This window comes from Rhinolophus ferrumequinum, chromosome 24 (assembly GCF_004115265.2).
Source record: "Rhinolophus ferrumequinum isolate MPI-CBG mRhiFer1 chromosome 24, mRhiFer1_v1.p, whole genome shotgun sequence".
Lineage (NCBI taxonomy): Eukaryota > Metazoa > Chordata > Mammalia > Chiroptera > Rhinolophidae > Rhinolophus > Rhinolophus ferrumequinum.
In genome coordinates this window covers 3,956,706-3,980,979 of record NC_046307.1, presented here as the reverse complement: position 1 = coordinate 3,980,979, position 24,274 = coordinate 3,956,706, and the positions used below count along the sequence as shown (strand labels likewise).

General features: G+C 47.0%; 1 protein-coding gene across 3 annotated transcripts; it reads right to left on the bottom strand.

Moving 5' to 3' along the window:
- BTNL9 (butyrophilin like 9) lies at positions 1–22,644 on the bottom strand. Of its 3 annotated transcripts, XM_033096827.1 has the most exons (11): positions 22,500–22,644; positions 18,231–18,353; positions 16,593–16,940; positions 8,714–8,995; positions 6,455–6,583; positions 6,290–6,322; positions 5,983–6,003; positions 5,085–5,105; positions 4,827–4,853; positions 2,538–2,564; positions 1–1,653 (listed from the first exon to the last, which is right to left on the bottom strand). In XM_033096827.1, exons 2-11 carry the CDS (start codon positions 18,334–18,336, stop codon positions 1,025–1,027), a joined length of 1,623 nt encoding a protein of 540 aa, XP_032952718.1. In that variant the 5' UTR covers positions 18,337–18,353; positions 22,500–22,644; the 3' UTR covers positions 1–1,024. The 3 variants fall into 3 exon arrangements, with proteins under 3 accessions (XP_032952718.1, XP_032952720.1, XP_032952721.1); XM_033096829.1 differs by lacking the exon at positions 18,231–18,353; XM_033096830.1 differs by lacking the exon at positions 22,500–22,644 and having other exon boundaries at positions 16,593–16,938; positions 18,231–18,355.
- Between the last annotated feature and the right edge of the window lie 1,630 nt (positions 22,645–24,274).

Here is a 24,274-nt window from a genome sequence, read left to right as displayed (position 1 = left end):
ATCTATATCTATATCTATGTCTATATATCACAATATCACACCTGTCTTGTTTTCCCTGCCCCAGCCCCAGAGTTGATCATTTCTCCAAGGAAGCTTGGTTCAATTTAGTGGAAAATAGTATGAAAAACAATGCAGGGTGCTAGCTGTGCTCAGTGGTACTGGGGGTGTTATTGTCAAAGCAGACAGAGCTAGGAACTACATGTATGTGCACATATGCATCCATGCATCCACCCACCCATCCATCACGTGTGTGTTCCATCTTCCATCTAGCTACACATAGTAAAACCCATGAGTTCACAGAGTCAGTCTTTCACTCTCTCCTTTCCCCTTTCTATACTTTTTGTGTTCTGTATATTTTTGTAATGTCAGTATTCATTTTAATGTTCAAATTGTCCCACAGTAGGTAGGTACAGCCTTGTCAACCTAGCTCCTATGTCCTTCTGCTGTGTCCCCATCAGTTTTTGAGCACATTTGTACTTTATGGCGTAAGATGGTCCAGACTCACCTTGTGCTTTTTCTGCCCCAGCTCTGGAATCAGCCAGTTTCCCAAGTTCATGTTAGCGGGAATTGGCATTTAAAACTGGGATATGAGCCCTAGGTGAACTCATTGCTTATAAGGTGACATTGTTTCTAGATCTTTTTAGAACTAGAAAACATATTATATACGTGTGTGTATATGTATAAACATGCAAATCAGCTGATACCTTTAATCCAATCATGATTCTCCCTTCTTTTCCCCATTCCAGTTTCCTGGTCCACAGTGAACACCCAGGCTCACGGGGACATCAATGTGTTTTTACTCATTTGCTAAATTCTATCATACACACAGAAGAGCTATGGAATTGCCTCTTTTTCTTAAAGAAAATCATGTCCATACATGTACACATACACATCTACACAGACCAAGTCCCTCTCTCTGTCCCCTTTCTGTTGTGCTGAGTCTGTCCTCTGCAGACATTTTGGGGGTGCTTCCTCCACCCTAGAGGAAGCTTCCCGGACCCAGCCCTGTGGCCAGGAGAGCGCCTCACCACAGGCCCAGGGCGGGGTCCGAGGACTCATAGGGCTGTACCCAGGTGTCACCGTCATTCTCTTCAGAGATACATGTCCCTCTAATCCGCAACGGGCAGATGGTGAGCGGATCCGAGTGTTCGCTGCCATCGGGGGCTCGGGGCCTGAAGTACGCACAGAGCGGCCCCGAGAAAGTATCGGTGAAGGAGAAGATGTGGGAGCCGTCGGACACGTTGAAGAAGGCCAGCTTTCCGGCCTCGTAGTCCAGGAAAACGCCCACGCGCCGGGGCGGCACGCGCAGGGTGAGCGCCACGCGCTCCGGCTGCAGCACGAAATACTCGCAGCCGTTCCACAGCCCCATCACCCAGTAGCCGGCGGCCGGGCTCAAGCGCACAGGCCCCGCGCGCGCCACCGCCGCCAGGCAGGCGCCCAGGAACCAGCGGCTGCGCCGGCCCACGTCCACCTCCCAGTAGTGTCGGCCGGCCTGGAAGTGCTCGTGGCTCAGCACGCATGTCTGCTCCGTGAACCGCTGCGGGTCGCCGGGGGACACCGGAACCGCCGCCACCCCTCGGGAGGACACCCTCTTGCCATCCTGGGAGACCTCCAGGCTGGGGTGCGCAGAGGCCGGATCCAGAGTCACGTCCACTGCACAGAAGCACTGGGTTAGTGCCCGCGAGGATGGTTTTGGGCCCTGCCTGTACCCTCCCCCATAGGAAAACCTCTAGTTCCTCAGGTGGAGCAATCCGTGGAATATTCACCCCAGCCTCACCCCGTAACACCCCTGGACTCAAGTGGCTTGCAAATCATTCCCCAGCATTTGAATGTGATTAGAGGAATCTTATTTCCTTTCTGAACTGGAAGGTTCCTGCTATACCAGGTGCCATGGAGAGCAGACAGCAAACAGGTAGGCTCCTGGGGCTGGAGGCCGGCTCACTGCTCTCAAGCCCCAGCAAAGGGGAACGAGCCCTGGGCTGGTGGTAGTACCCGCTGGTCTCACCACAGGTCTGACCTAGAGAGCATCACGAGAGCTCTGGGCTTCGGGTTTACAGCAGTTTTAGGATTTTAAATCTGAAGGGGACCGCTGAGATCATCTAGTCCAGTGCCTAGTACTCCATCACTCTAGCCCCCAAAACACACATTTGATGGATGGAAACCCAGAGGGTCCCTCCTGTCAGACTATCTAAGAGGTTCTGTACAAACTGTGTATTCACTTCTGCAAAGAGTCTTCCTGCCAGATGGAAAGACCTAGTAAAACCCAGAAAGCTATGTGCTTGTGGGTGCATGTGTGTGTGCACACAGATGTGTGTATGTGCGAGTCAATCACATGTGTGCACTCAAGCATGTATGTGTGCATGTGTGCATATGCAGACCTGTCTGTCATGTCATATGCCTGCAAGTGGGCTTGTGTGTCTGTGTGTGCAGATTCATACTTGGCTTCTGGACTGACCCTTCCTCTAATCACAGATCTCTCCACCTCCCTCTGTTTAACATCCAGTCAACACAAGGCTGAGTTTCTTGGCTCCAGTTACCTGCATACCGTTGGGCTGCTCTCCACTCTGAAACCAAACAGAAGAAAAAGAGGCTCAGAGAGCTGAGTCAGTAACTCTGGAACCTTGAGGGAGGCTCAAGATGTGCGAAGGACATGGTCAAATGGAATGACCCTGTTCCAACCGTGACAGCTGGTTTGGGACCAGACTGATCTGGGTCCACCACGGCAGATTCCCAGGGATCTGGGATTTGGTAGGGGGCTGGTGTCAGTGCTGGGTTACACCAAAGCTGCATGCAGGCTGAGGTTGTGCTGGGAACTGCAGGAGAACAGAGCATGTGGACCGAGAGAACCAGTACAAGCAGCGTGGGTGCCCTGAAGGGTGGAGAGAAAGCCTCAATCTCTGACTGGCAGCTTGGACCCAGGAGGCCCAGCTGAGGCTGGCGCCTGTCCTAACACTTCCTCTGGACACCCTGTCCTCCCTTCATTCTTAACGTGAGCCATTCTGAGTGGATTTCTGCTTCATTTCATCTTGTTCTGTTTATAACAGAGATTAGTTAGTAAGTCACAGCATACCAAAAGCAGTACAAGAGAGCTCCATAAATTTGCAACAAGGCTTTTGAACCCTAGTTTTGCATGATAATAACGAGTAGAATTTTAAAAACATATAATTCTTGCATAGAATACCTCAGTTCCATAAAGATGTTGATTCTTTCTAAATTTAGCTATAAATTCGAAGCAATCCTATGCAAATCTTTTTGGATTTTTAAAAGGAACTTCATAAATTTATCCCAAAATTTATATTTTAAAAAGTTCCATTAACTTTAAAAAGGATGTGGAAATGGAGAACTTGTACTTAGGTACTATAGAAGCCACAATTTTTAGAAACAGTGACATAATAGGTGGCCACCAGACAGACCCATGTAGATGTGGGAACTGAATATGCACTAAAGGTGACACCCACATCAGTGGGAATCACAGATGGTGTAATAGATGGCATTGGGAAAGTCAACTCTATATGGAAAAAAAATTCACTAGATTCTCTCTTAACACCACATACAGTGGCGAATTTCAGATGAACTAAAGTCCTACACAAATAAAGTGAATAGAAGAAAGTGTAAGACAGTCTTTGAGACCTAAGTGTGAGGAAAGCCTACTTCAAGAAAACTTGAAAAACACAGGCTATAAGGTAAAAATGTAATGAAATAGATTTTTATCAAAATTAATGACTTCTTTTCAATAAGAGGCATCATGGACAAAGCGAATAGCAGACGACAGAACAGAAAAAGGTATTCATAATATTTAATACTAATGAGGGATTAATATCTGATATATATAAAGAACTCCTGTGATTCAATAAGAGCAAGATAATAGCCCCACATGAAAAATAGGCAAAGGACATGAACAGGCAATGTTCAGAAAAGGAAGCCCCCAAAGCCAACTAGCATATAAGAGATCCCCAAACTCCTCAATGTTCAAAGTGCAGACTTGAAAGCACAACGAGGATCAGTCATCCCCACAGACTGACACACTTAGAAGGCTGGTGCACATGGGATGTGGGCACGTGGAGCGTCCATGCCCTGCCAAGGGCAGGATGCTGGCACTGCCTTCGGGGATCCCTCTAACTCACTTAGTGACATACCCCCATGAACCAGCAATTCCCCTCCTGGGTATACATCCCAGAGAAATCTCCACACACGGCCAGAAGGTGTTTGTGTTGTGGTTTGTGGTGGTGTGGACTTAGAGGCAGGCTGGCTGTCTCTCCAGGAGGGTGGCGCTCTAAGATGGAGTGCTCCGCAGCAGGAATGAGAAACAGACCAGATACACATGCAGGTGGGATGGATGTTAAAACACAGTGAGGAGTGAGAAAAAACAGGAATAGCACAAGACGGTAGGAATCACTTACATAAACTAAAATGCATGTGCACAAAACAAAAATTCACATTTTGCAAAAACATATACACTATATAAAGACAGATGTTAGACTGGTTGCTTTATGGGGGGAATGGAGGGATTACAGGGAGAAATGTTTACATATAGGGAGGGTATCATGCCCACCCCAGACCTACAAGTCAGAGTCATTGAGTGTGGGCACCAGGAGCCTAGGGGATTCTTATGTGCAGCCAGCATTTGGCACCAATGGTTGTACGCTTATAGCTCAGGACAATACAAAAGCAAAAGTCAAATACAGCCTCTACCAGTGACACAGATTAATTCATGCCGAGTGAAGCTGTGAAATGAACCAAAATGAAGTGTGGTTGGTTAGTCAGGGGCAGTGACTGGGATGCTGAGATGTAAAGTGGACCATGTGGGGGAAACAGGCTTCACTCACCAGCTTGGCCTTCAGCCCTTCTCCAGTCTGAAGCGGTCAAGGAGAAACAGAATTAGAACACCAGGCTCCTGCTGCCTCCCTGATCACATGTCGCATTTACACCCACCCCTGTCCCCTGGTCGTTTTCTCTGCCACCCACACAGCCAGCCGGGGTCCAGCCTGGGCATCATACCTGGCTGGGAGGTGAGAAGAACATACATGGGTAACCAGATGCTAAAAGGGGGACAAGAAGAAATAGTTCCAAGAGGGGTCACTTACCAAGCTCTGTCTGCAGCTTCCCTGTAGCAGAACACAGGGAGAAAACATCAGCTTTCAGCTCAGTGGAACCACCTTCCTAAGGCCGTCAGGCCACTGGGAAGATGTTCCTTAGTCTTAAACCACCGCTCATCCCAATCCCGTCCAATGTGTGAGTGTTGGGGAGCGTGCAGTGTCTTGGCACTGCGGAGCCTCTTCTCAGGGCTCAGGTCTGGTTTGAAGGGGCTACTGCTCATCTGCCCGGAAATCACCAGCTTTCCGGGGGGCGGAGGTCCTGCAGAAGCCCAGGCTCTGAGCACAGCCTCCTGAGCCTCAGGGTCACTTACTGTGGGCATTATTTAAAGGACTGGGAGGTCCTCACACTCAATTACTTCCCCTGGCCAGATGCCAAGATTGATGATTTGCCACTAGAAATGCATTTCTTTGATTTCTCTTCCCTATGTCTGTGCCTTCTTTTAAAAGTAAATGCTCCTGGGGAAGGCTACACTGAACACTAATTGTAACTACACTATATTTATGCTATGTTCACTTAGGTGCAACTTATAGGTGCCACACTGTCCAGTGGTATTTGAATTAAAAAGAGAAAGCTATAGTAGGAAGGTGAACCAGTGGGAGTAAACATTTAATAGTGGAATTGTAACAAAATCTCATAATTGGCAGGGAAGGGGTTGGCAGGGTCTGTCCAGAGGGTCTGAGGTCAGACCTCCTTGGCAACTTCACTCAGAGTGCTGGTGGGAGTGGAGAGGTGGGAGGCACAGAGGGATGGATTTAGAATTAGGTAGTTGCCATGCATGGCTCTCCAAAGGGAGGGTAAAGTCACTGAAGCCCTCCTCGCACCGTACCCCCCTGGTAACCCCACTAGCCCACAGCCAGCACTGTGGGCGTCGCCCCCAGAACTTACCCAGCTCTTCTGTGAGTTTCCCTGGAGGAGAAACGAAGAAAAGAGGGTAATCTCGATGGATGAACACTGAGGCCTCACTTCCCTAAAGTGCACAGATTGGTTCCCCCTGCGTTCTGGGGACCAGACAGGGATGGCTGGGCAAGGGAACCGGCTCCGAGATCCGGGGGCAGAAGCGCAATCCTCAGCGGCATCTCTCTCTGCAGAGCTCCCAAGGCCCCGGGGTCTGACCCACTCTCCTGCTGACCCCAGCGCCCCGCTTCTGCTAGGAGGAGATGGGGGCGCAGAGCGCGCCACTCCCCTCGCTTACCTTTGTCCTTCTCCGCCTGCTCCTTCAGCTTTTCTGAAAGCAAGAAGGGCGGAGAGCGGGGCTGCGTGTGTGCTCCCTGCGGGTCCCGCGCCAGCTCCCAGCCCCGCCCCCACCACCTTCTTGGGGGCGGAGCCCGCGTCGGAGTGCGGCCCCGCCTGCGGGTACCTTGGGTCCGCTGTCGCTTGTGAAAGAAGCTCAGCGCCACCGCGGTGAGGAGTGCCAGGAGGAGCGGCAGTCCCACCAGAGTCCCGAGGAAAGCTCTCTTCCACGGGGAGGGTCCGGGTAAAAATATGTCTGGAAAATACCCACGGGGTGTTGTCTCGATTTAGGCTCCATTAAACACTAAGTTACAGACTCTTCTGGACGCCATGTGCTGGAAAACCATCCCGAGTGACCGGCTGGCGCATTAAGCCTCCTGGGCCCCTCCACAGTCACTGTAAAATGGGCGTGACTGCGGCTGCGCGGCGCTCAGGCGAATGTGGGAAACCGAGGCACAGCGGCGGACTTGGACTTGCTCAGCAGAAAGGGAAAGTGCTGCGAAGGATGCGAAAGGAGGAGAGCTGATGGGCCCCACCGACGCCCTCAGCTTAGAACTCCTGTGACCAGTCCCTGAGCTCCGCCTACTTCTCACTTTTGCCCCGCACCTGAAGGACACGAGAATCCAAGGTCAACCCCAGTGAATTATTGCTCTCCACCCGCACTATCCAATTCACAGTCCGTCTCCCCGCTTCTTGCAAACACTTGGCTTGTACTTCTCAATACACCTTTGGAAAAAGTTGATAGAAAAGCGCGTGAGGGCTGACTGACAGTCCCCTCTTTCCTTCCCACATTCCTTACGGAGCGTACAGTGGCCAGAGAGTAGACATATAGGGGCAAAAATGGAGAGTAGCCCTTTAGAAACTGTGTCAACTGGATAATTTTGTCGGCGATAATTATTTTAAAAAATGATGTTTTTTTAATCTCAGTAGTCTTTTAAAAATACATACTTTTTATTATGGTAAATACACAACATAAAATTGACCATCTTAACCCTTTTAAGCTTACCGTTCGGTGGCATCAAGTGCCTGCAGTCGTTGTGCAACATCACCACCAGCACTGTTTCATCTCCCCACAATGAAATCTGTCCCCATTAAACTCGAACTCCCTGTTCCCGCTCCCCCAGCCCATGGGAACCTCTATTCTAATTTCTGTGTCCATAAATTGACCACTCTGGTACCTCATATAAGTGAAACCATACAATATTTGTCCTGTTGTGTCTGGCTTATTTCACTTAGCAAAATGTTCTCCCCCTCCCCCAGTTTTCTAGCAGTGCATTTTTATTGTCTTGTATAAAAATATTGGGCCACGATGGATAGGTCCTGCACCACAGATGGTTTGCTAAGCACTGACCTAGGGGTTAAGAGCAAGGGCTCAGCATCTGATGCCGCCCTGACCTGCTACCCTTGGCCTTATCCCTGTTCCAGCCTCATCCACCTCCTTCTGCTCCTCCAATAGCCACACAGGGTCCCATCTCAGGACCTTTGTATGTGCTGTTCCCACTACCTGAGTGCCCACTTAACAGATATCCATGTGACTCACGCACTATGGAAAGGATAAACACAAATCTAAAGAGGAAAAAAGTGGGAATTTTGCTGGTGCAAAAAGGCAAAGAGACTTCCCCTGTTCCCTTCTTAGTACATTTCCCTTAGAAAATGTGTAACTCTTTTCTTTATCATTTTGAGATGTCTGTGAAACCTTTTGAAAGCTAAATTGCCTAACTGACTTCCCTAATCCACCCCCTTTAAATCCACATTCACACCCCACCCTGCTAAGGTGCCTGAGCACTCTTCCTTGCTTCCTTATTCTCTATAGCACCTAACACCTTCTAATGTACTCGTACAATGTAATTCACCTTTCGTTCATCCGTTTCCCCCACTGGAATGTGAATCTGAGGGCAGTGGTTTGGGGCCCATTCTGGGTACTCAGTAAATATTGTTTCAGGGATGACCTTAGGAACACTTGGGCTCTCATGATGACCTTCAGTGAGTAGTTTCTGGGGTTGAGCTCATGGTTTTGTAATGTTGGCTTTCTGGGGCCTTCCCCGCTTACTGTGTGGGTTGCCAGTTGTATTCTTACCATGTTTCCCCGAAAATAAGACCTAAACGGAAAATAAGCCCCAGCATGATTTTTCAGGATGATATCCCCTGAACATAAGGCCTGATGAGTATTTTGGAGCAAAAATTTATATAAGAACCAGTCTTATTTTTGGAGAAACATAGTAGAAATTTTCTGATATCCAAAATGCTGACTTTTCAGATGTCAACATCATCTTACCCAATACACAGCCAGGCCCCCATACCATTATGTCCTATAGGTGGCCTTTGGGACAATGGACATGGAGGATGTGATGACTAGAAAAATGAGGGTGAGCCGGTACCCACTAACCTGCTATTTGGATCACAAATTCTTTCTTCTGGATGAGGAGGGGGTTCTGGATGGAGCAGGACACATTGCGGTGGGCACCCCCTTGGACGACCACAGATGTTTCAAGACTGAACAGGCCCTGGGAATCCTGGACGATGGCTTCGAACACCGGAGGCAGGCACTGCCCCTGATGGTCTCTCCATTGTGCATGGGGTTTGGGGTACCAGCCGCTGGAGGTACACCTCAGCTGAATGCCTCCTTCCTTGAAGCCCTCAAGCGAGATGTGAGGGTCTGAGCCCATCCCTGGAAGTGGCAGGAGGAGTCAGAAAAATTAGGCTCCTTCTCAGAAGCTGTGGGTGAAGTTCAAGCCACCATTCATCATTTATAGTCCCCATTAGGTATTGTGGACTGTGACTGCTCTTAAACCACATGTGGGCTCCTAGCCTTTCACCTGTGGACTCTAAATGAGAGTCCGATTCAGTGGTGGCACGTGGGACAGTACTACCCCTGAGGAACATTTGGAAATATGGAGTGGGGACCATTCAACCAGGAAGGGCTACTGGCATTTAGTCATGTGATGCAAGGGACAATGCCCTTGGGTAAAGAATAGTCTCTCCCCAAATTTCAATAGATTGTCTTCTGTCTGTTTTGAATCCCATCAGAGCACAAGTGGCTGTGATATATGCACCCCTTTATCACCCCACACTTGTGGAGCAAGCGTTATATTTTGAATATGCAAAACATTAATATGGTTGAAATGCCAACACTGTAAAAACATGTATGTCAGGAAAGCCCCAGAACTTCATCCTCTCCATCCCTTCACCCCCTCCTTTGAGTAAGTAATTTCATGAGTTTCTAGTTGACCCTTCCCGTGTTACTTTTGTACAGTATACCTCCTTCTTTCTTATACAAAAGTTTACATAGAGGATCTGTGATAAAATGGCGGCATGAGGTGAGCCTTTTGAACTCACCCCTGGAATTTACAACAAATTGAACAATTATAATTCCACAAAGGACTCCCTGTGCAGAGACAGGCAAGACTAAGAGGCGCACTACTGAAATCAACTAAAGGTGGGCAAATTGCACGAGTGGGGGAAGAGGGAAGGGAGAAGTGCGGAGACAGGGACACAAGGGTGCAGGACGCAGACTTAGCTCAGTGCTCTGAGCTCGCTGCATCCCAGAACTACCACAGCTGCAGGAGAAGGAAGAACTTGGACTGCTAGGGCTCACAGGGCTGAGGGGACAGGCTATAACATGGCTGAACCCAACGCTCATGGCAGAGACCTCGGAGCAAAGACTGAGGGAAGAAGGCTGAAGATGGTGGTTTAAGCCCTCACAGCTGAGCAGAGAACAGAAGCCTTAGGCACTGAGACTAACCACCCCCTCCTTACCCTCCCAGAGCTCACCCTGCCCCCACCTGCCCAGTGCTAGAAGTTGAACAGTAGCGATGTCAGATCAAAAGAACAGAATATTTGTAGTTCTGAGAACTGTGGTCCACGGACATGGACTCACAGCCCAATTAGTTACAGCAAAGGGGAGGGAGCCGTGGAAGCAGGACTGGCTGTGGTGGTGGTCCCCGCCATTGTTGTGGGCCACCTCTCACAACCCACCCAGCCCCTGTCCCCACCTATCTGGGCAGATCCCTTCAAGAGTAAACAGAACTGCTGAAACATATGGGCTCTGAATGTAGTGCAGGAAGAGCTTTGGAACTTCAGAAGCTCTCCACATCCCCCAGCAGAAGTGGTGCCGTATAACCAAGGCCAACTGTTCACAGAGGAGAAGCCCACCTTCCAGGGAACCCCCCCATTGTGTGAAAAGCCAGAATAGTGTAGAGAAAACAACACCACAGTGTGAGAGAGAATAAAAGGCTGCAGTCGGAGAGAAAATAAAACCTTCTACCAACACCTACTGGAAAACAAAACAAAAACCTCTTTCTATCAACGTGTTGCAGAACTCACTCCTGTTGATGTTTAGGAAGAGAAATAATAAATCGTTAATTGCCATGAATACCCAAGACAACAAGACAGCTCGGAAGAAAATGAAAAGTCTCCAGTAAATGAACTTAAAGGTATGGAAATATGTGACTTCAATGACAAAGAATTCAAGATTGCAGTTCTTAAAAAACTCAACGAGATGCAAGAAAACACAGACAGGCAGTTTAATGAACTCAGAAACACAATCAAAGAGCAAAATGAACATTTTACCAAAGAGATTGAAATTTTAAAAAAGAACCAAATAGAATTTCTGGAGATTAAGAACTCCATAGAAGAAATGAAGAATGAAATAGCCAGCTAAGATAGTAAAGTTGACCGGATGGAGGAAAGAATCAGTGACATTGAAGATAGAAATCTGGAAATGACACGGATGGAAGAAGAAAGTGACTGGAGACTTAAAAGAAATGAAAGAACTCTACAAGAACTTTCTGACTCCATGAGAAAGAGCAATAGAAGAATAATGGGCATACCAAAAGTAGAAGAAAGAGAGAAGGGAACAGAGAATATATTCAAACAAATTGTTGATGAGAACTTCCCAAACTTGTGGAAAGAACTGGATCCTCGAATCCAAGAAGCAAATAGAACACCTAATTACCTCAACCCCAATGGACCTACTCCAAGGCACATTGTATTGAAGCTGTCAAAAATCAATGACAAAGAAAGAATCCTCAAGGCAGCCAGGGAAAAAAAGACGGTAACTTACAACGGAATGCCCATTACTATCATCACATTTTTCAGCAGATACTTTGCAAGCCAGGAGGGAGTGGAATCAAATATTCACACTATTGAAAGAGAGAAATTATGAACCAAGAATAATGTATCCAGAAAAGATATCCTTTAGATATGAAGGAGGAATAAAGACCTTTCCAGACATACAGAAGCTGAGGGAATTTTGTAACACACTACCTACACTACAAGAAATACTGAAAAAGGCTATTTGACCAGCATCAATAGAAATAATCTGTGGCAACCAAAAAGTGGGGAGAGTAAAGGCTTGAACCAGAATATGGGAATGGAGAAAGTAAGCATGCTGAAGAAAATGAAATACTCTAAATATCAAACTTTCATTACATAAACTTAATGGTAACCACTCAAAAAAAAAAATTCCAGCACTTAAATATATACTATAATAAAAGAAGAAATAGAGGGAAAAATCATAGAATACCACCACACAGAAATAATACACAACAACAAAAGGCAAAGAAACAATGGAGACACAGTCTTACCAGAAAACTAAAGACAGAATGACAGGAAATCCTCACATATCAATAATCACCCTAAATGTAAATGGACTGAACTCACCAATAAAAAAAAAGCACAGAGTAGCAGACTGGATCAAAAAACTAAACTCAACCATATGCTGCCTCCAAGAGACACATCTCAGCTACGAGGACAAACATAGACTCAAAGTGAAAGTGTGGAAACTGACACTCCAAGCAAATGGTATCCAGAGAAAATCAGGTGTAGCCATACTGATATCAGATGAAACAGACTTCAGGATAAAAAAGGTAATAGGAGTCAAAGATGGACATTTAATAATGATAAAGGGACTATACAACAAGAAGACATAACAGTCATCAATATTTATGCCCCCAATCAGGGAGCATCGAAAAATACCAAGTAACTATTAACAGAACCAAAGGGAGAAATTGACCAAAACACAATTATACTACGGGACCTAAATACATTATTGACCACTATGGATAAATCATCCAAACAGAAAATAAAGAAAGAAATAGCAGCCCCAAATGACACATTAGGTGAAATGGACATAATTGACATATATAGAGCACTTCATCCTAAAACATCAGACTATACATTCTTTTCTCGTGTACATGGAACACTCTCAAGGATAGACCATATATTGGGACATAAAATCAGCCTCAGCAAATGTAAAAAGATTGAAATCATACCAAGCATATTCTCTGATCACAAGGCTTTGAAATTGGATATCAACTGCAAAAACAAAGCAGAAAACACCACAAATACGTGGAGATTAAACAACATACTTTTAAAGAACGACTGGGTCAAAGAAGAAATTAGAGGAGAGATCAAAAGATACATAGAAACAAATGACAATGAAAATACATCCTACCAAAATTTTGGGGATGCAGCAAAAGCAGTTTTAAGAGGAAAATTTATATCATTACAGGCCTATTTCAAGAAACAAGAAAAGTCCCAAATAAATAACCTCATGTTACACCTTAAAGAACTAGAAAAAGAAGAACAAATGAAACCCAAGGTCAGCAGAAGAAAGGAAATAATGAAAATCAGAGCAGAACTAAATGAAATAGAGAACAAAAAGACAATAGAAAAAATTAATGTGACAAAGAGCTGGTTCTTTGAAGAGATTAAGAAAATTGAAAAAACCCTCGGCTAGACTCACTAAGACAAAAAGAGAGAAGACACTAATATTTTCAGAAAATAAAAAGGGAAGTTATTATGGATGCCACAGAAATACAAAGGATCATCCAAGAATACTATGAAGGACTATATGCCACCAAATTCAATAACCGAGAAGAAATAGACAAGTTCTTAGAAACATATAGCCTTCCTAGGCTGAATCATGAAGAACTGGAAAATCTAAATAGACCGATCACTAGTAACGAAATTGAATCAGTCATCCAAAACCTTCCCAAAAGCAAAAGTCTGGGACCAGATGGCTTCATCAGTGAATTCTAACAAACCTTCAAAGAGGATCTAATACCTGTCCTACTCAAACTCTTCCATTTGAAGAAGAGACAATACTTCCTAATGCATTTTATGAGGCCAACATTACCCTGATACCAAAACCTTGTAAGGACTACACAACAGAAGAAAACTACCGACCAATATCTCTGATGAATACAGATGCAAAAATCCTAAACAAAATTTTAGCAAATCGAATGCAACAATGAATTAAAGAGATTATTCATCACGACCAAGTGGGGTTCATCCTAGGGGCACAAGGATGGTTCAACATACACAAATCCATCAATGTGATACATCACATAAACAAAATAAAAGACAAAAATCTTATGATTATATCAGTTGATGCGGAAAAAGCATTTGACAAGATACATACCCATTTATGATTAAAACACTTAATCAAACAGGTATAGAAGGAAAATACCTTAACATAATAAAGGCCATATATGACAAACACTGAGCTAATATCATAATTAATGGTGAAAAATAGAAGCCCTTTGCTCTATGTTCAGGAACACGACAGGGCTGTCCCTTATCACCTCTGCTTTTCGGCAACATTAGAAGTCCTCGCCAGAACAATCAGGCAAGACAAAGAAATAAAAGGCATCCAAATTGGGAACAAAGAAGTTAAATAGTCACTCTTTGCAGATGACATGATGCTATACATAGAAAACCCTGAAGACTACACCAAAAAGCTATTAGAAACAATCAAAGAATACAGTAAAGTTGCCAGCTACAAAATCAATGTACAAAAGTCCACTGCATTCCTATGTAGTAACCCAGAAAAAAAAGTTAAAAAAAGTCATTTCCTTTTGCAATTGCAACAAAAGAATAAAACCCTAGGAATAAACTTAACCAAGGATGTGAAAGACATATATGCTAAAAACTATAAGACATTTTTAAAAGAAATTGAAGAAGACACAAAGAAATGGAACGACATTCCGTGCTCATGGATTGGAAGAATCAACATAGTTCAAATGGCCATATTACACAAAGCAATATACGTATTTAATGCAATCCCCATCAAAATCCCAATGGCATTTTTTAAAGAGATAGAACAAAAAATCATCAGATGTGTTAGAACTTCAAAAGATCCCAAATAGCTAACAACACTGGAGGTATCACACTCCCTGACCCTAGCTTCTACTACAGGGCTACAATAATCAAAACAGCATAGTATTGGCAGAAAAACAGATACATAGACCAATGGAATAGAATTGAGAACCCAGAAATAAAACCACATAAATATGGACAGATAATTTTTGACAAAGAAGCAAAAAACACACAATGGAGGAAAGACAGCCTCTTCAATAAATGGTGCTGGCAGAATTGGAAAGCCACGTGCAAAAGAATGAAACTGGACTGCTATCTGTCACCATGTACCAAAATTAATTCAAAATGGATCAAAGACTTAAGCATGAGACCTGACACAATAAACTGCATAGAAGAAAACATAGGTACTAAACTTATGGACCTTGGGTTCAAAGAGCATTTTACGAATTTGACTCCAAAGGCAAGGGAAGTAAAAGCTAAAATATACGAATGGGACTACATCAAACTTAAAAGCACAGCAGAAGAAACCATCAACAAAATAAAGAGGCAACCAACTGAATGGCAGAAGATTTTTGCAAACAGTGCCTCGGATAAGGGGCTAATATCTAAAATATACAGGGAACTCATGCAACTCAACAACTAACAAACAAAGAAATCAATTGAAAAATGGGCAGAGGACCTGAAGAGACATTTCTCCAAAGAGGACATACAAATGGCCAATAGACATGAAAAAATGCTCAACATCACTAATCATCAGAGAAATGCAAATGAAAACCATAATGAGATATCACCTCACCCCAGTTAGAATGGCTGTCATCAACAAGACAAGTTGCAGATTGGGAATGCAGATTGGTGCAGCCGCTATGGAAGGCAGTGTGGAGGTTCCTTAAAAAATTACGAATAGAATTACCATATAACCCAGCAATCCCTCTCCTGAGTATCTATCCAAAAAGTCTGAAAATACTTATCCATAAAGACAAGTGTTCTCCAATGTTCATTGCAGCTTTATTTACGGTGGCCAACACATGGAAACAACGAAAATGTCCTTCCATAGATGAATGGATAAAGAAGTTGTTGTATATATACACAATGGAATACTATTCAGCGTAAGAAAAGATGAAATAGGACCATTTGTGACAACATGGATGGATCTTGAGATTATAATGCTAAGTGAAATAAGTCAGACAGAAAAAGTAGAGAACCATAGGATTTCACTGACATGTGGTATATAAACCAAAAACCAGAGGTAAGGGGGAAGAGGGGTGGTAGATGAGGGTAAAGGGGCTGAAATATGTGGTGATGGAAGGAGAGCTGACTCTGGGTGGTGAACACACAATGGGATTTATAGATGATGTAATACAGAATTGTATAACTGAAATCGATGTAACTTTACTAACAATTGTCACCCCAATCAACTTTAATTTAAAAAATCCTATTAAAAAAGTTTCCATAGTAGAGAACCACTTATGCATCTTGCTCTTTTGCTCTTAACAGCATCCTGGAAATCACTCCACACCAGTTCACAGAGCTGCTCCACCTGTTTTCAGCTGCATAGTATGGACCGCTGCATCCTGTGATGGAGCATACTCAGCATCTGAGCTTTAGATCATTTCTGCTGATTTGCAATTACAAATAATGCTACAAATATTATACTTATACATGTGTGTTTTTCATAATTAGCTGTGGAAGGTGTATCGTCAGGGTAAACTCTTAGATTTGAGATTGCTGCTCAAAAAGTAGATGCACAGACAGTCTTCTTAACTATTGCCAAATTCACAGGCACTGGAGCATTGCGACTTAGATCTCTGTCAACATGGTACAGAGCAGAGGACCTGCTTCCCACCGCTCCAACAAGAGTGTGTGGTCAAAGTTTTGCCAATCTGAGAGGTAAAAAACTGCATGCCCCTGTAGCTTTAATTTGCCTTTCGTTCATTATGAGTCTAAGTGACCATCCTTCCATATGTTAAAGTGCCCTTTGTGTGTGTCTTTTTTTGTAAACAGTTCTTTTATTCGTTTTCTAATGGAACTTTCTCTGTGATTTTTTTTCCCCAAGTAAGCTGGTCTCCATTTCTCTGTGCATTCCTACCTGTTCTTGAGCACAGCATCTCTACCCCAATGGACCCTTTCCTCAGTCTCCCCTGCTGGTGCTCGGCCAGGTCACCCACCTGCTACCTCCAGCTCCCAGACAGCTTCTCCAGAGAAGTTGCTAGAGAGGAAGAGGCACCCGTAAGGGCCCTCATCGGCCGGGACCACGCGGTGGAGCTGTACGATCACGCTTCCATAGGCGATCTCGTCCTTGACGAGTTTGGTCCTGTTCCGGAACTGCGCCATCTGCCGCCCTTGGAGCTCCTGTCGCCCCTGGTACAGGTGCACCACCTCAGAGGCCTGGCTGCGGAACCAGCGGATCTCCATGTGCTCGGCGTCCAGGTATGGCGACAGGTGGCACGGGAAGTCCACCTCTTCCCCGACGATCGCCAGGATGGAATCCCCAGGGCCAACCACCTTGACCTCCTCTAGGACGAGAAGCCAGAACGATGGCCACATCAGCCCGGCTCAAATATAGGTCTTTACCACCTACCTCCCTTTGCAGCTCAGAAATCTACAGTCAACCATTCAAACTAGGACGGGGAGACACTGTCAGGTTTCTTGAACAAATAAATGTCATGGAAAAGTGAATTGCTAACTTCTGCATGATGAAAATAGATATTTTCTGATTTTTACTTTGTCTTATTTTCTAGTTTTTTATAGTGTACATGTACAGCTTCTGTAGCAACACAGAGTATTAAAATTATCTATGGGGCTCCTTGCTGGGTGTCTTTTTGCTCTTTTTTTAATAAGACCAAATCCTTCCTTGGAGATTCTGTTCACCAGGACCTTTCGTTTGATGATCCTCTTCAATGGTGCCTCCCTCTGGCCGCTCTACTCCCGCCAAGCTAGTCTGTTTTCTGCAGTTTCCATGACAGTTGTATTCCTGCTGCAGTTGTTCTGCCCGTGCTGTCCCCTACCACTGCCATGTCGTGATTCTTCCCTTTGGTTCTGTGCACCTCTTTTCCTTCCTTCAAAGGTCAGCTAAAAGCTAAGTTCAACTTCAGCTAAAGCTCAAATAAAACCCATCACCAAATATTCCATTCATGAATCCGTCCTCCCGTCCTTCACGTCGACAATGGAGCACACCAAGGCGACGCTTTCCTTTGTTCACTGTATTAGAGAGCTCTGTGGCCACTGAGTGAAGTCCCCACACCCTTCTGACAGCTTTTCTCCCCCACACCTGATGCCTGACCCTCTCCCTGAGTGTACCCTGCCTCAGTTTACCCTCTATCTGTCATCTTCCTGGAGGATATGTATCTTGCAAGCCTCTGCTCAAACAATTCCTCCTATCTATGGTTCTTGGCTTTCTAGAAAAAACAAATTGCTCTCTTACCTGTGCTCCCAACTCTTTGGGTATATTTCTCTTGCAGCCTGACCACACAGCCAGACAGGTGGATTTAAAAATACTCTCCAAGTGGTTCAGCACAAGCACAGACCAATAAGAGTTTCTTGGCCCTGTCCTCCTCTGTCCCTGCCTATGAGCTGAGGGGTGGTGGGGAGTGTGTAAGGGATACTGGGGGGCTGGAATGATGGTGGAGCAGCACTGTGGGGTTGGGTGCTGCTGGCGGCCGGTGGCTCTTTAACCACTGGGATGGAAATGTTCTTAAATACTAGCACCTGGCAAGATCTCAGCCCTGGGAGCACCTGGAGGAGGGGTGGGCGGGAGCTGATGTGGTCACGTGCTAGCTGGCTGGACTGCAGGTCGGATACGCTACCTGAGTTTGGCTCCCCAGGCGGGAAGCAGAGGAAGAGAAGGAAGAAGAGACTGCTGGGCTGAGGTAGGAGCTGGAAGGAGTCCAGGAAGACTGGGCAATCTACCATCTCAGCAGTGGGGCCACCTAAAGAGGGAAAGAGATGCTGGAGTGAGGTGAGAGAGCTGGACCCCGGTCCATCAGGCCAGAGTTCTGTTAGTGCCTCAATGATCTTTTGTCTGGTTCTTAGCAGCCCCAGTGACTGGCTTCTTTTAAATCGTAGCCAGATGTGAGAGCTGCTTCTAATTTTACCAGGCAGCACTGCTAATAGCATCGCTAGCCTTGCTCGGACTCGCAGAGTCACATGTGGACAGGGCTGAAGGGTCCCAGAGGAAGCGCCTTCTGAGATTTCATTGTTGTAGAGCCACAGAAATAGAGTCACACAGTGTGTTGGGGCTCAGCTAGGATTTGGTGACTTTCTCTAAACAAAGGGAAATCTATAAAAACTCTCCTATGCGTTTTCATTCTCCCTGCCTGGCCTTGCTCCCACTTCCCTTTGGCCTGGAACATCAGGCCCATAAAACAAAGGAATAAACACAGAGTTCTGACCTTTCAGAGTGGGACGCATGCCTGGAAGCTGCCTGCCAACTTCAACCGCACCTGGGACAGCTTCCTCCTGTCCTAGAACCCAAGTATGGCCTCCAGGAGATCAGCTGGGGACTGTTCCTGAGTCTACAGCATCTTTGAGGCCACAGTGAAGCGATGGTTTATCTAATTCCACTCCACCCTCCTCCCGAGTCTGTGGTCCAGGACACCCAGTCCCAGCCCAGGGGAGCGCCATCCTCTGGCTCCTGACACCCCCATGGGGCCTGCAGAATGTCTCACAGTCTGATAGCCATGAGTATGAGCAGCGAGTGCATCTTAGAATATACTATCCTGTCCACAGGTGTCCTCTGTTACTTGTGGGAATTTAGGTAGATTTTGTAACTGGCTGAACCTCAATTTCTTTGCTTCCATGATGGAAGAAACCAGAGCCAATTCAGAGGTCATTAAGCCTCCCGTGAGTGGCTGGGTGCTCTAAATAAATGTCAGCACCTCCTCCCTCTGCCTCCACCTCCCAAATACTTGCTCTCTGCTCTCCACCTTCTTCCAGAGCTCTTATCCCTGTCTTTTCACTCCATCACAGCACCGGGAGGAGCGGGGGCCCCCTTACAATTTCTACTCTCAGCATCCTCATCCTCCCTTCTCTCCCCTTCTGCCACCACACCACACTCCACTGTTTGGTTTTCCTTTTCCCACAGACCCCAAAACATGGCACATGCCCCTGGGGTCCTAAGCCACAGAGCCCCAGCTGTGCCGTAAGCACAGGAGTGACAGGGTTTAGATAAGAGAATTGCCAACTGCTGGCCATGCAGCAGGAAATTGGTCACAGCATGTGTGCGAGTGACTTAGTGGTGGGCAGAGTCCCAGGTCACCCCTGAGCTGGAAGGACCTGGGCAGGTGAGAGTACAATGGAAAGGGTTGATGACCTGTGAGATGTGTGAGGGCCTGCCCTCCTGAAGCTCACATACACGTGGGAAGGCAGGGGTGGGGGGCTAGTCGGAGCAGCTTCATTTGGGCTTCAGTAGGAGCCTCTGTGGGGTGAGGAGGTCGGAGTCCCTTCTGGAGGGGACCTGGCTGTTTTCATGGCCAGCAGCTGTTGGAATAGCTATTCCCACAATAACCAGAACAACAGCTGCCTTGGGCCGGGGTCCAGGCTCTGGCCAGACCGTCCAGCCTCACATCCTTTTGGCTGATGGCAGGAACATGTGTGTGTCAGGCCTGGAAACCAGTAGTGAAGAACCCAGAGCAGGGGCTACACACCGGCTCTGTGTTTTCTCTCCCTCTCCCTGTTCCCTTCTCTTCTCTTTTGGGCTTCAGTCTTTTCTTCTGGACTCTCACATCGACCCCCAGAAGGACGAAGCCATGAGGCTCTATCAGCACCAGCGAATGCCTTCCAAACAAGAGGGGCTCTGAGACGGCTTATGGATCCATTTGGATTGGCCGGGTTCTGAGGAACTGGTCAGGACTTGTGTAGGTGGTAACTTGGCTTGTCCCCGTGGCAGCCATGGGACATTAGGCCCACAGCTGGGGTGGGGACACTTCACAGGAGGAGCAGTTGCTCCAATGTCCCTGGGCAGGGGAGGCTGCCACCTGCGGGGTGTGGCAGTCAGTGTGTTCCAGACTCTGGAATTACTGCAAGACCGCAGTTGTCTGTTGTGATACACCCATGTGATTTCCATCACTGAGGCTCCAAGGGCAGGAGGTGGCACACACGCACGTAAGCGTGCACGCATGTGCCCACAGTAATAAAAGTGAGCAGAGACTGAGAGCTTAGTATCTGCCCAGCATTTTCCTATACCAGAAGTATTAGTATTATTATTGCCATAGGTCTAAATCACAGACAAGGAAACTGAGGCACAGGGAGGCTAGGTGACCTGCTCACACACAGTTAGGAGGTGGTAGAGTAGGGGCTCACCCCAAGCTCTGGGCTTCTCCGAATACAAATTCCTATCAGCTGTGCCAGGAGTCAGGCTGGGTGCACTCTCAGTCCCCTTTTTCCCAGACCATGGCCCCTGTTAGGGACCCCTTGGCCACAGGCCTTAGTGCTTGCCCTGAGAGCAACTCACATGCACTGAAGAAGCAGCTTGAGTCCCCAGGTGTGAGCCCCAAGACCGACCGAGCAATCAACCAACCAGCCAACCAGCCAACCAGCCAACCACCGAACCAACCGACAACAAATGAATAAAAATCTAAAACCCCACAGCTGATAAAATAACTCAAAACCGGAGTATCCCTCAGAGCTTCTCAGGAGCATCTTCTTGGACAGGAGGGACATACCCTGTGGTCGCTTTGCTCCCCAAACACAAGGACATGCCTTGAAAGCCCTTAATCAGAGGGAGACAGTCTAGTCTGGTGATTTCCTGAAGGGACTTCGGAGGGGCTGAACACCCCATCGTGCCCCAAAAGACACCTCCGTCCTACCTGCTGCCTGAAGCTGCCTTTTCTGACTTCGTTCTGCACTTTAAAGGCACTGTTCCTCACTGGGGGGCAAGGGCCCTGGGAAGGGGGACACTCTCTGCTCTCACCTATTTGCACCACAGCATAAATGCATTTTAGATTCTTGTTCGAGTGAAGAGGTTTTGCTGGGGAAAGATGAGGTTCTGGATGCGCTGGGTAGATATTTGAAGAAGATGGAGCAGCCAGTGAGAGGAAGGATGGCCAGAAAGAGGGTCTGGGGCTAAAGCTAAGCTTTGCTGGTGGGTACATTCTCCCTGCTCCCTGGAGAGCCTCTGGGACGTCCCATCCTGAAGACATAGGGAGGAGCAAGTGTCATGCACACTGGAGCCAAAGAAATACCGCCACCCTCAACCCAGGGGAAGCCCATTCCCCCCTTTTCTCTTTCCTTCTCCTTTTCTCCCTGGCCCCACTCCAGCCACATTCCAGTTTTCTTTTATTTTCTTGTTTTCTGTTTATTTTTTGGCAGAAACTTCTGAAAAATATATTGATATAAAACTCATACAGCAATGCGAGTTTTACATTGGTACAATACATATGGTATGTGATATGACACTGAATACGAAAGCCTAAAATGTCTAGAATTGTGCTGTCCAATACTGTCGCCACTAGGCACACATGGCTATTTAAATTTAAGTTTAGTAAAATGGCACTAGCTACATTGTAAGTGTTTAGTGTGGTCCTGCACCTCCAATCACTAAACAACACAGAACGGCCTCTTGATTTTTCTTTAAAGCTGTTGAGTATCTCTGTAAAGGTTGTCTTTTTACTTTTGCTACTTTCTTGAGCTTGGAGCGTGCAGCATCCTTACTCCATTCCCCATGTCCTAGTTGAAAGCCCCAGGCGTAGGGTGTTTGCACTCTTGCACCCTCTCCCCTTCCAGCACCCGCTCAATGCTTGGCTCTCCACAGGCTGTCAACTGATGCTCACTGGCTTGCTTTGGTTTGATCTCAATAGGCCCACAAGAGGGTTTCTACTGCTGGTCTCTACGGGAGATGAACTGCTCTAAGAAGCGACATGACCCTCAGTGAAATGGGATTCGTCAGAATCCTGCCTCCTCAGGTGGAACTGCACAAAAGGGCGTCTCCCCATGGCCACCCTGCACCCGACCCTGCAGCCAGGCTCAGCTGATAAAATGGGGCTAAACATCTGCGCCCTGTCTCCAAAAGCCATCGTTTTCTGCTTTCTGTTCTTACAGGTGGCGGTCCAGACAGGCGCTAAGAATGAGCTACGTACCTGGCAGGTTGCAGCAAAGGGTCCGAAATGGCAATGAGCCCTGGCAATCCCAACTCCACTGCAAAGCAGATGATTGTTGTAAAGAGTCTTGGTCCCAGTTGAGGGGGCCAGCTCATGTGTGACAGAATTACCCACCTACCTTCCACTTAAGACATATGCTGCTTGCTCTGCCCTTTGCTATAAAAATCAAGATAGATAGAACAAAAGGAGGAAGTCACTGTCACATCCTGTCTCTGTGAGGAGAAGCATGAATTGGGTTTCCATAGAAAATGTCCCTCCATGGTCTTAAAAGGAGGGGAAAGGTATTGGGAGTTTTGTGGACTGCAAACTGCAGAAACTCAAAGCAGGACACAGTGCTCCAGCTGGCTGCCCGGGGCCTGGGCTCCAGGGAGCCGGGGTGGCCATCCCTAGCCAGCCCCTCACTCCTCACCGTCACAGCAAAGGATACAGAGACTGGACTGAAATACCACTAACTAAGGGTTAGGAAAGATGTGGTGCCTGACTCTTAACCAGCTGTAGCCTCCTCTGCAGGTCAAGGGCAGTAAGCTAGACTGGGACCATTGCCATAAGTAAACCCTGCAAGAGCTGGTCACATACACCTTGGAAATGAAGTGGGGCACTGTATCGGGATTTCTCTAATGCAGTGGAGCTCAAAAACGAAGAAGCAGCCATCACCCCACTACACCGTGTTGTGCCAGAGGCCACCGTGCAACTTTGGTATTAGTGGGAGAGAAGCGTGGTGGGTCAAGGTGCCAGCCACCTGGCTGCACCCCACACTGGCATCCTCCCTGGGGGATAGGTCAGGGCTGTGGTACAGGGCAGACCAGGATTAACATTTCCAAATGGCCCCTCCATACCAATGCCTTTTTTCTTCTCTAGCCTGAATCACTTCAGATCCTTTGAACTTGCGAAGAGCACTTGACTGCCTGTAAAACAACTTACTTCTTCTCTGTGTGGCTTGAAAAGTCCTTTGCAACTTGGTCCCATCTGTTCTTCTCCAGGCTTTGCTCCCACTGGTGATTTTCACAAACGCTCCTGGCAGGCGCATAGCCTCTCCTACCCCACACGTGCTAAACACCTCTCTCCACTCTGAATGTCTGTCCCCTCCTTGCACCCCCATCACTTCCCTGATCCTGCTCTTTGTTTAGTGGCCACTTTCAGTTTAATCTGTCCCTGAGCCCTCCTTGTCTCCCAGTCCCAGGGACCAGCACCCACCATGTGAGTTCACCACTCAGCCCCCTTTGCTGTCCTAGGACATCTTTATGCATGCATAAGCCTGAGATGCAGGCACCAGCCACCTGGGCATGAAGGGTCACCTCCTCCACCTGCTCACCCAGAGCCTAGCTCCTGCACAGGCCCCTCCCCAACACTAGGCATTTCGGGGAGTCCCCGTTGTGGGGGGAGGTCCTGCAGAAGCTGGTCTGCCCTGTGCCACAGCCCTGACCTATCCCCCAGGGAGGATGCCAGTGTGGGGTGCAGCCAGGTGGCTGGCACCTTGACCCACCACTCTTCTCTCCCACTAATACCAAAGTTGCACGGTGGCCTCTGGCACAACACGGTGTAGTGGGGTGATGGCTGCTTCTTCGTTTTTGAGCTCCACTGCATTAGAGAAATCCCGATACAGTGCCCCACTTCATTTCCAAGGTGTATGTGACCAGCTCTTGCAGGGTTTACTTATGGCAATGGTCCCAGTCTAGCTTACTGCCCTTGACCTGCAGAGGAGGCTACAGCTGGTTAAGAGTCAGGCACCACATCTTTCCTAACCCTTAGTTAGT

What these genes read in the sequence shown, in the direction of transcription:
- BTNL9 (XM_033096827.1), bottom strand. Translation starts at nt 18,336, where the DNA reads ATGGTAGATTGCCCAGTCTTCCTGGACTCCTTCCAGCTCCTACCTCAG. An exon ending in CTGGGAGCTGGAGGTAGCAG is followed by an intron (nt 8,996 to 16,592) that starts GTGGGTGACCTG and finishes TGCCACTTCCAG; the next exon opens with GGATGGGCTCAGACCCTCAC. An exon ending in GAAGCTGCAGACAGAGCTTG is followed by an intron (nt 4,854 to 5,084) that starts GTAAGTGACCCC and finishes TGACCGCTTCAG; the next exon opens with ACTGGAGAAGGGCTGAAGGC.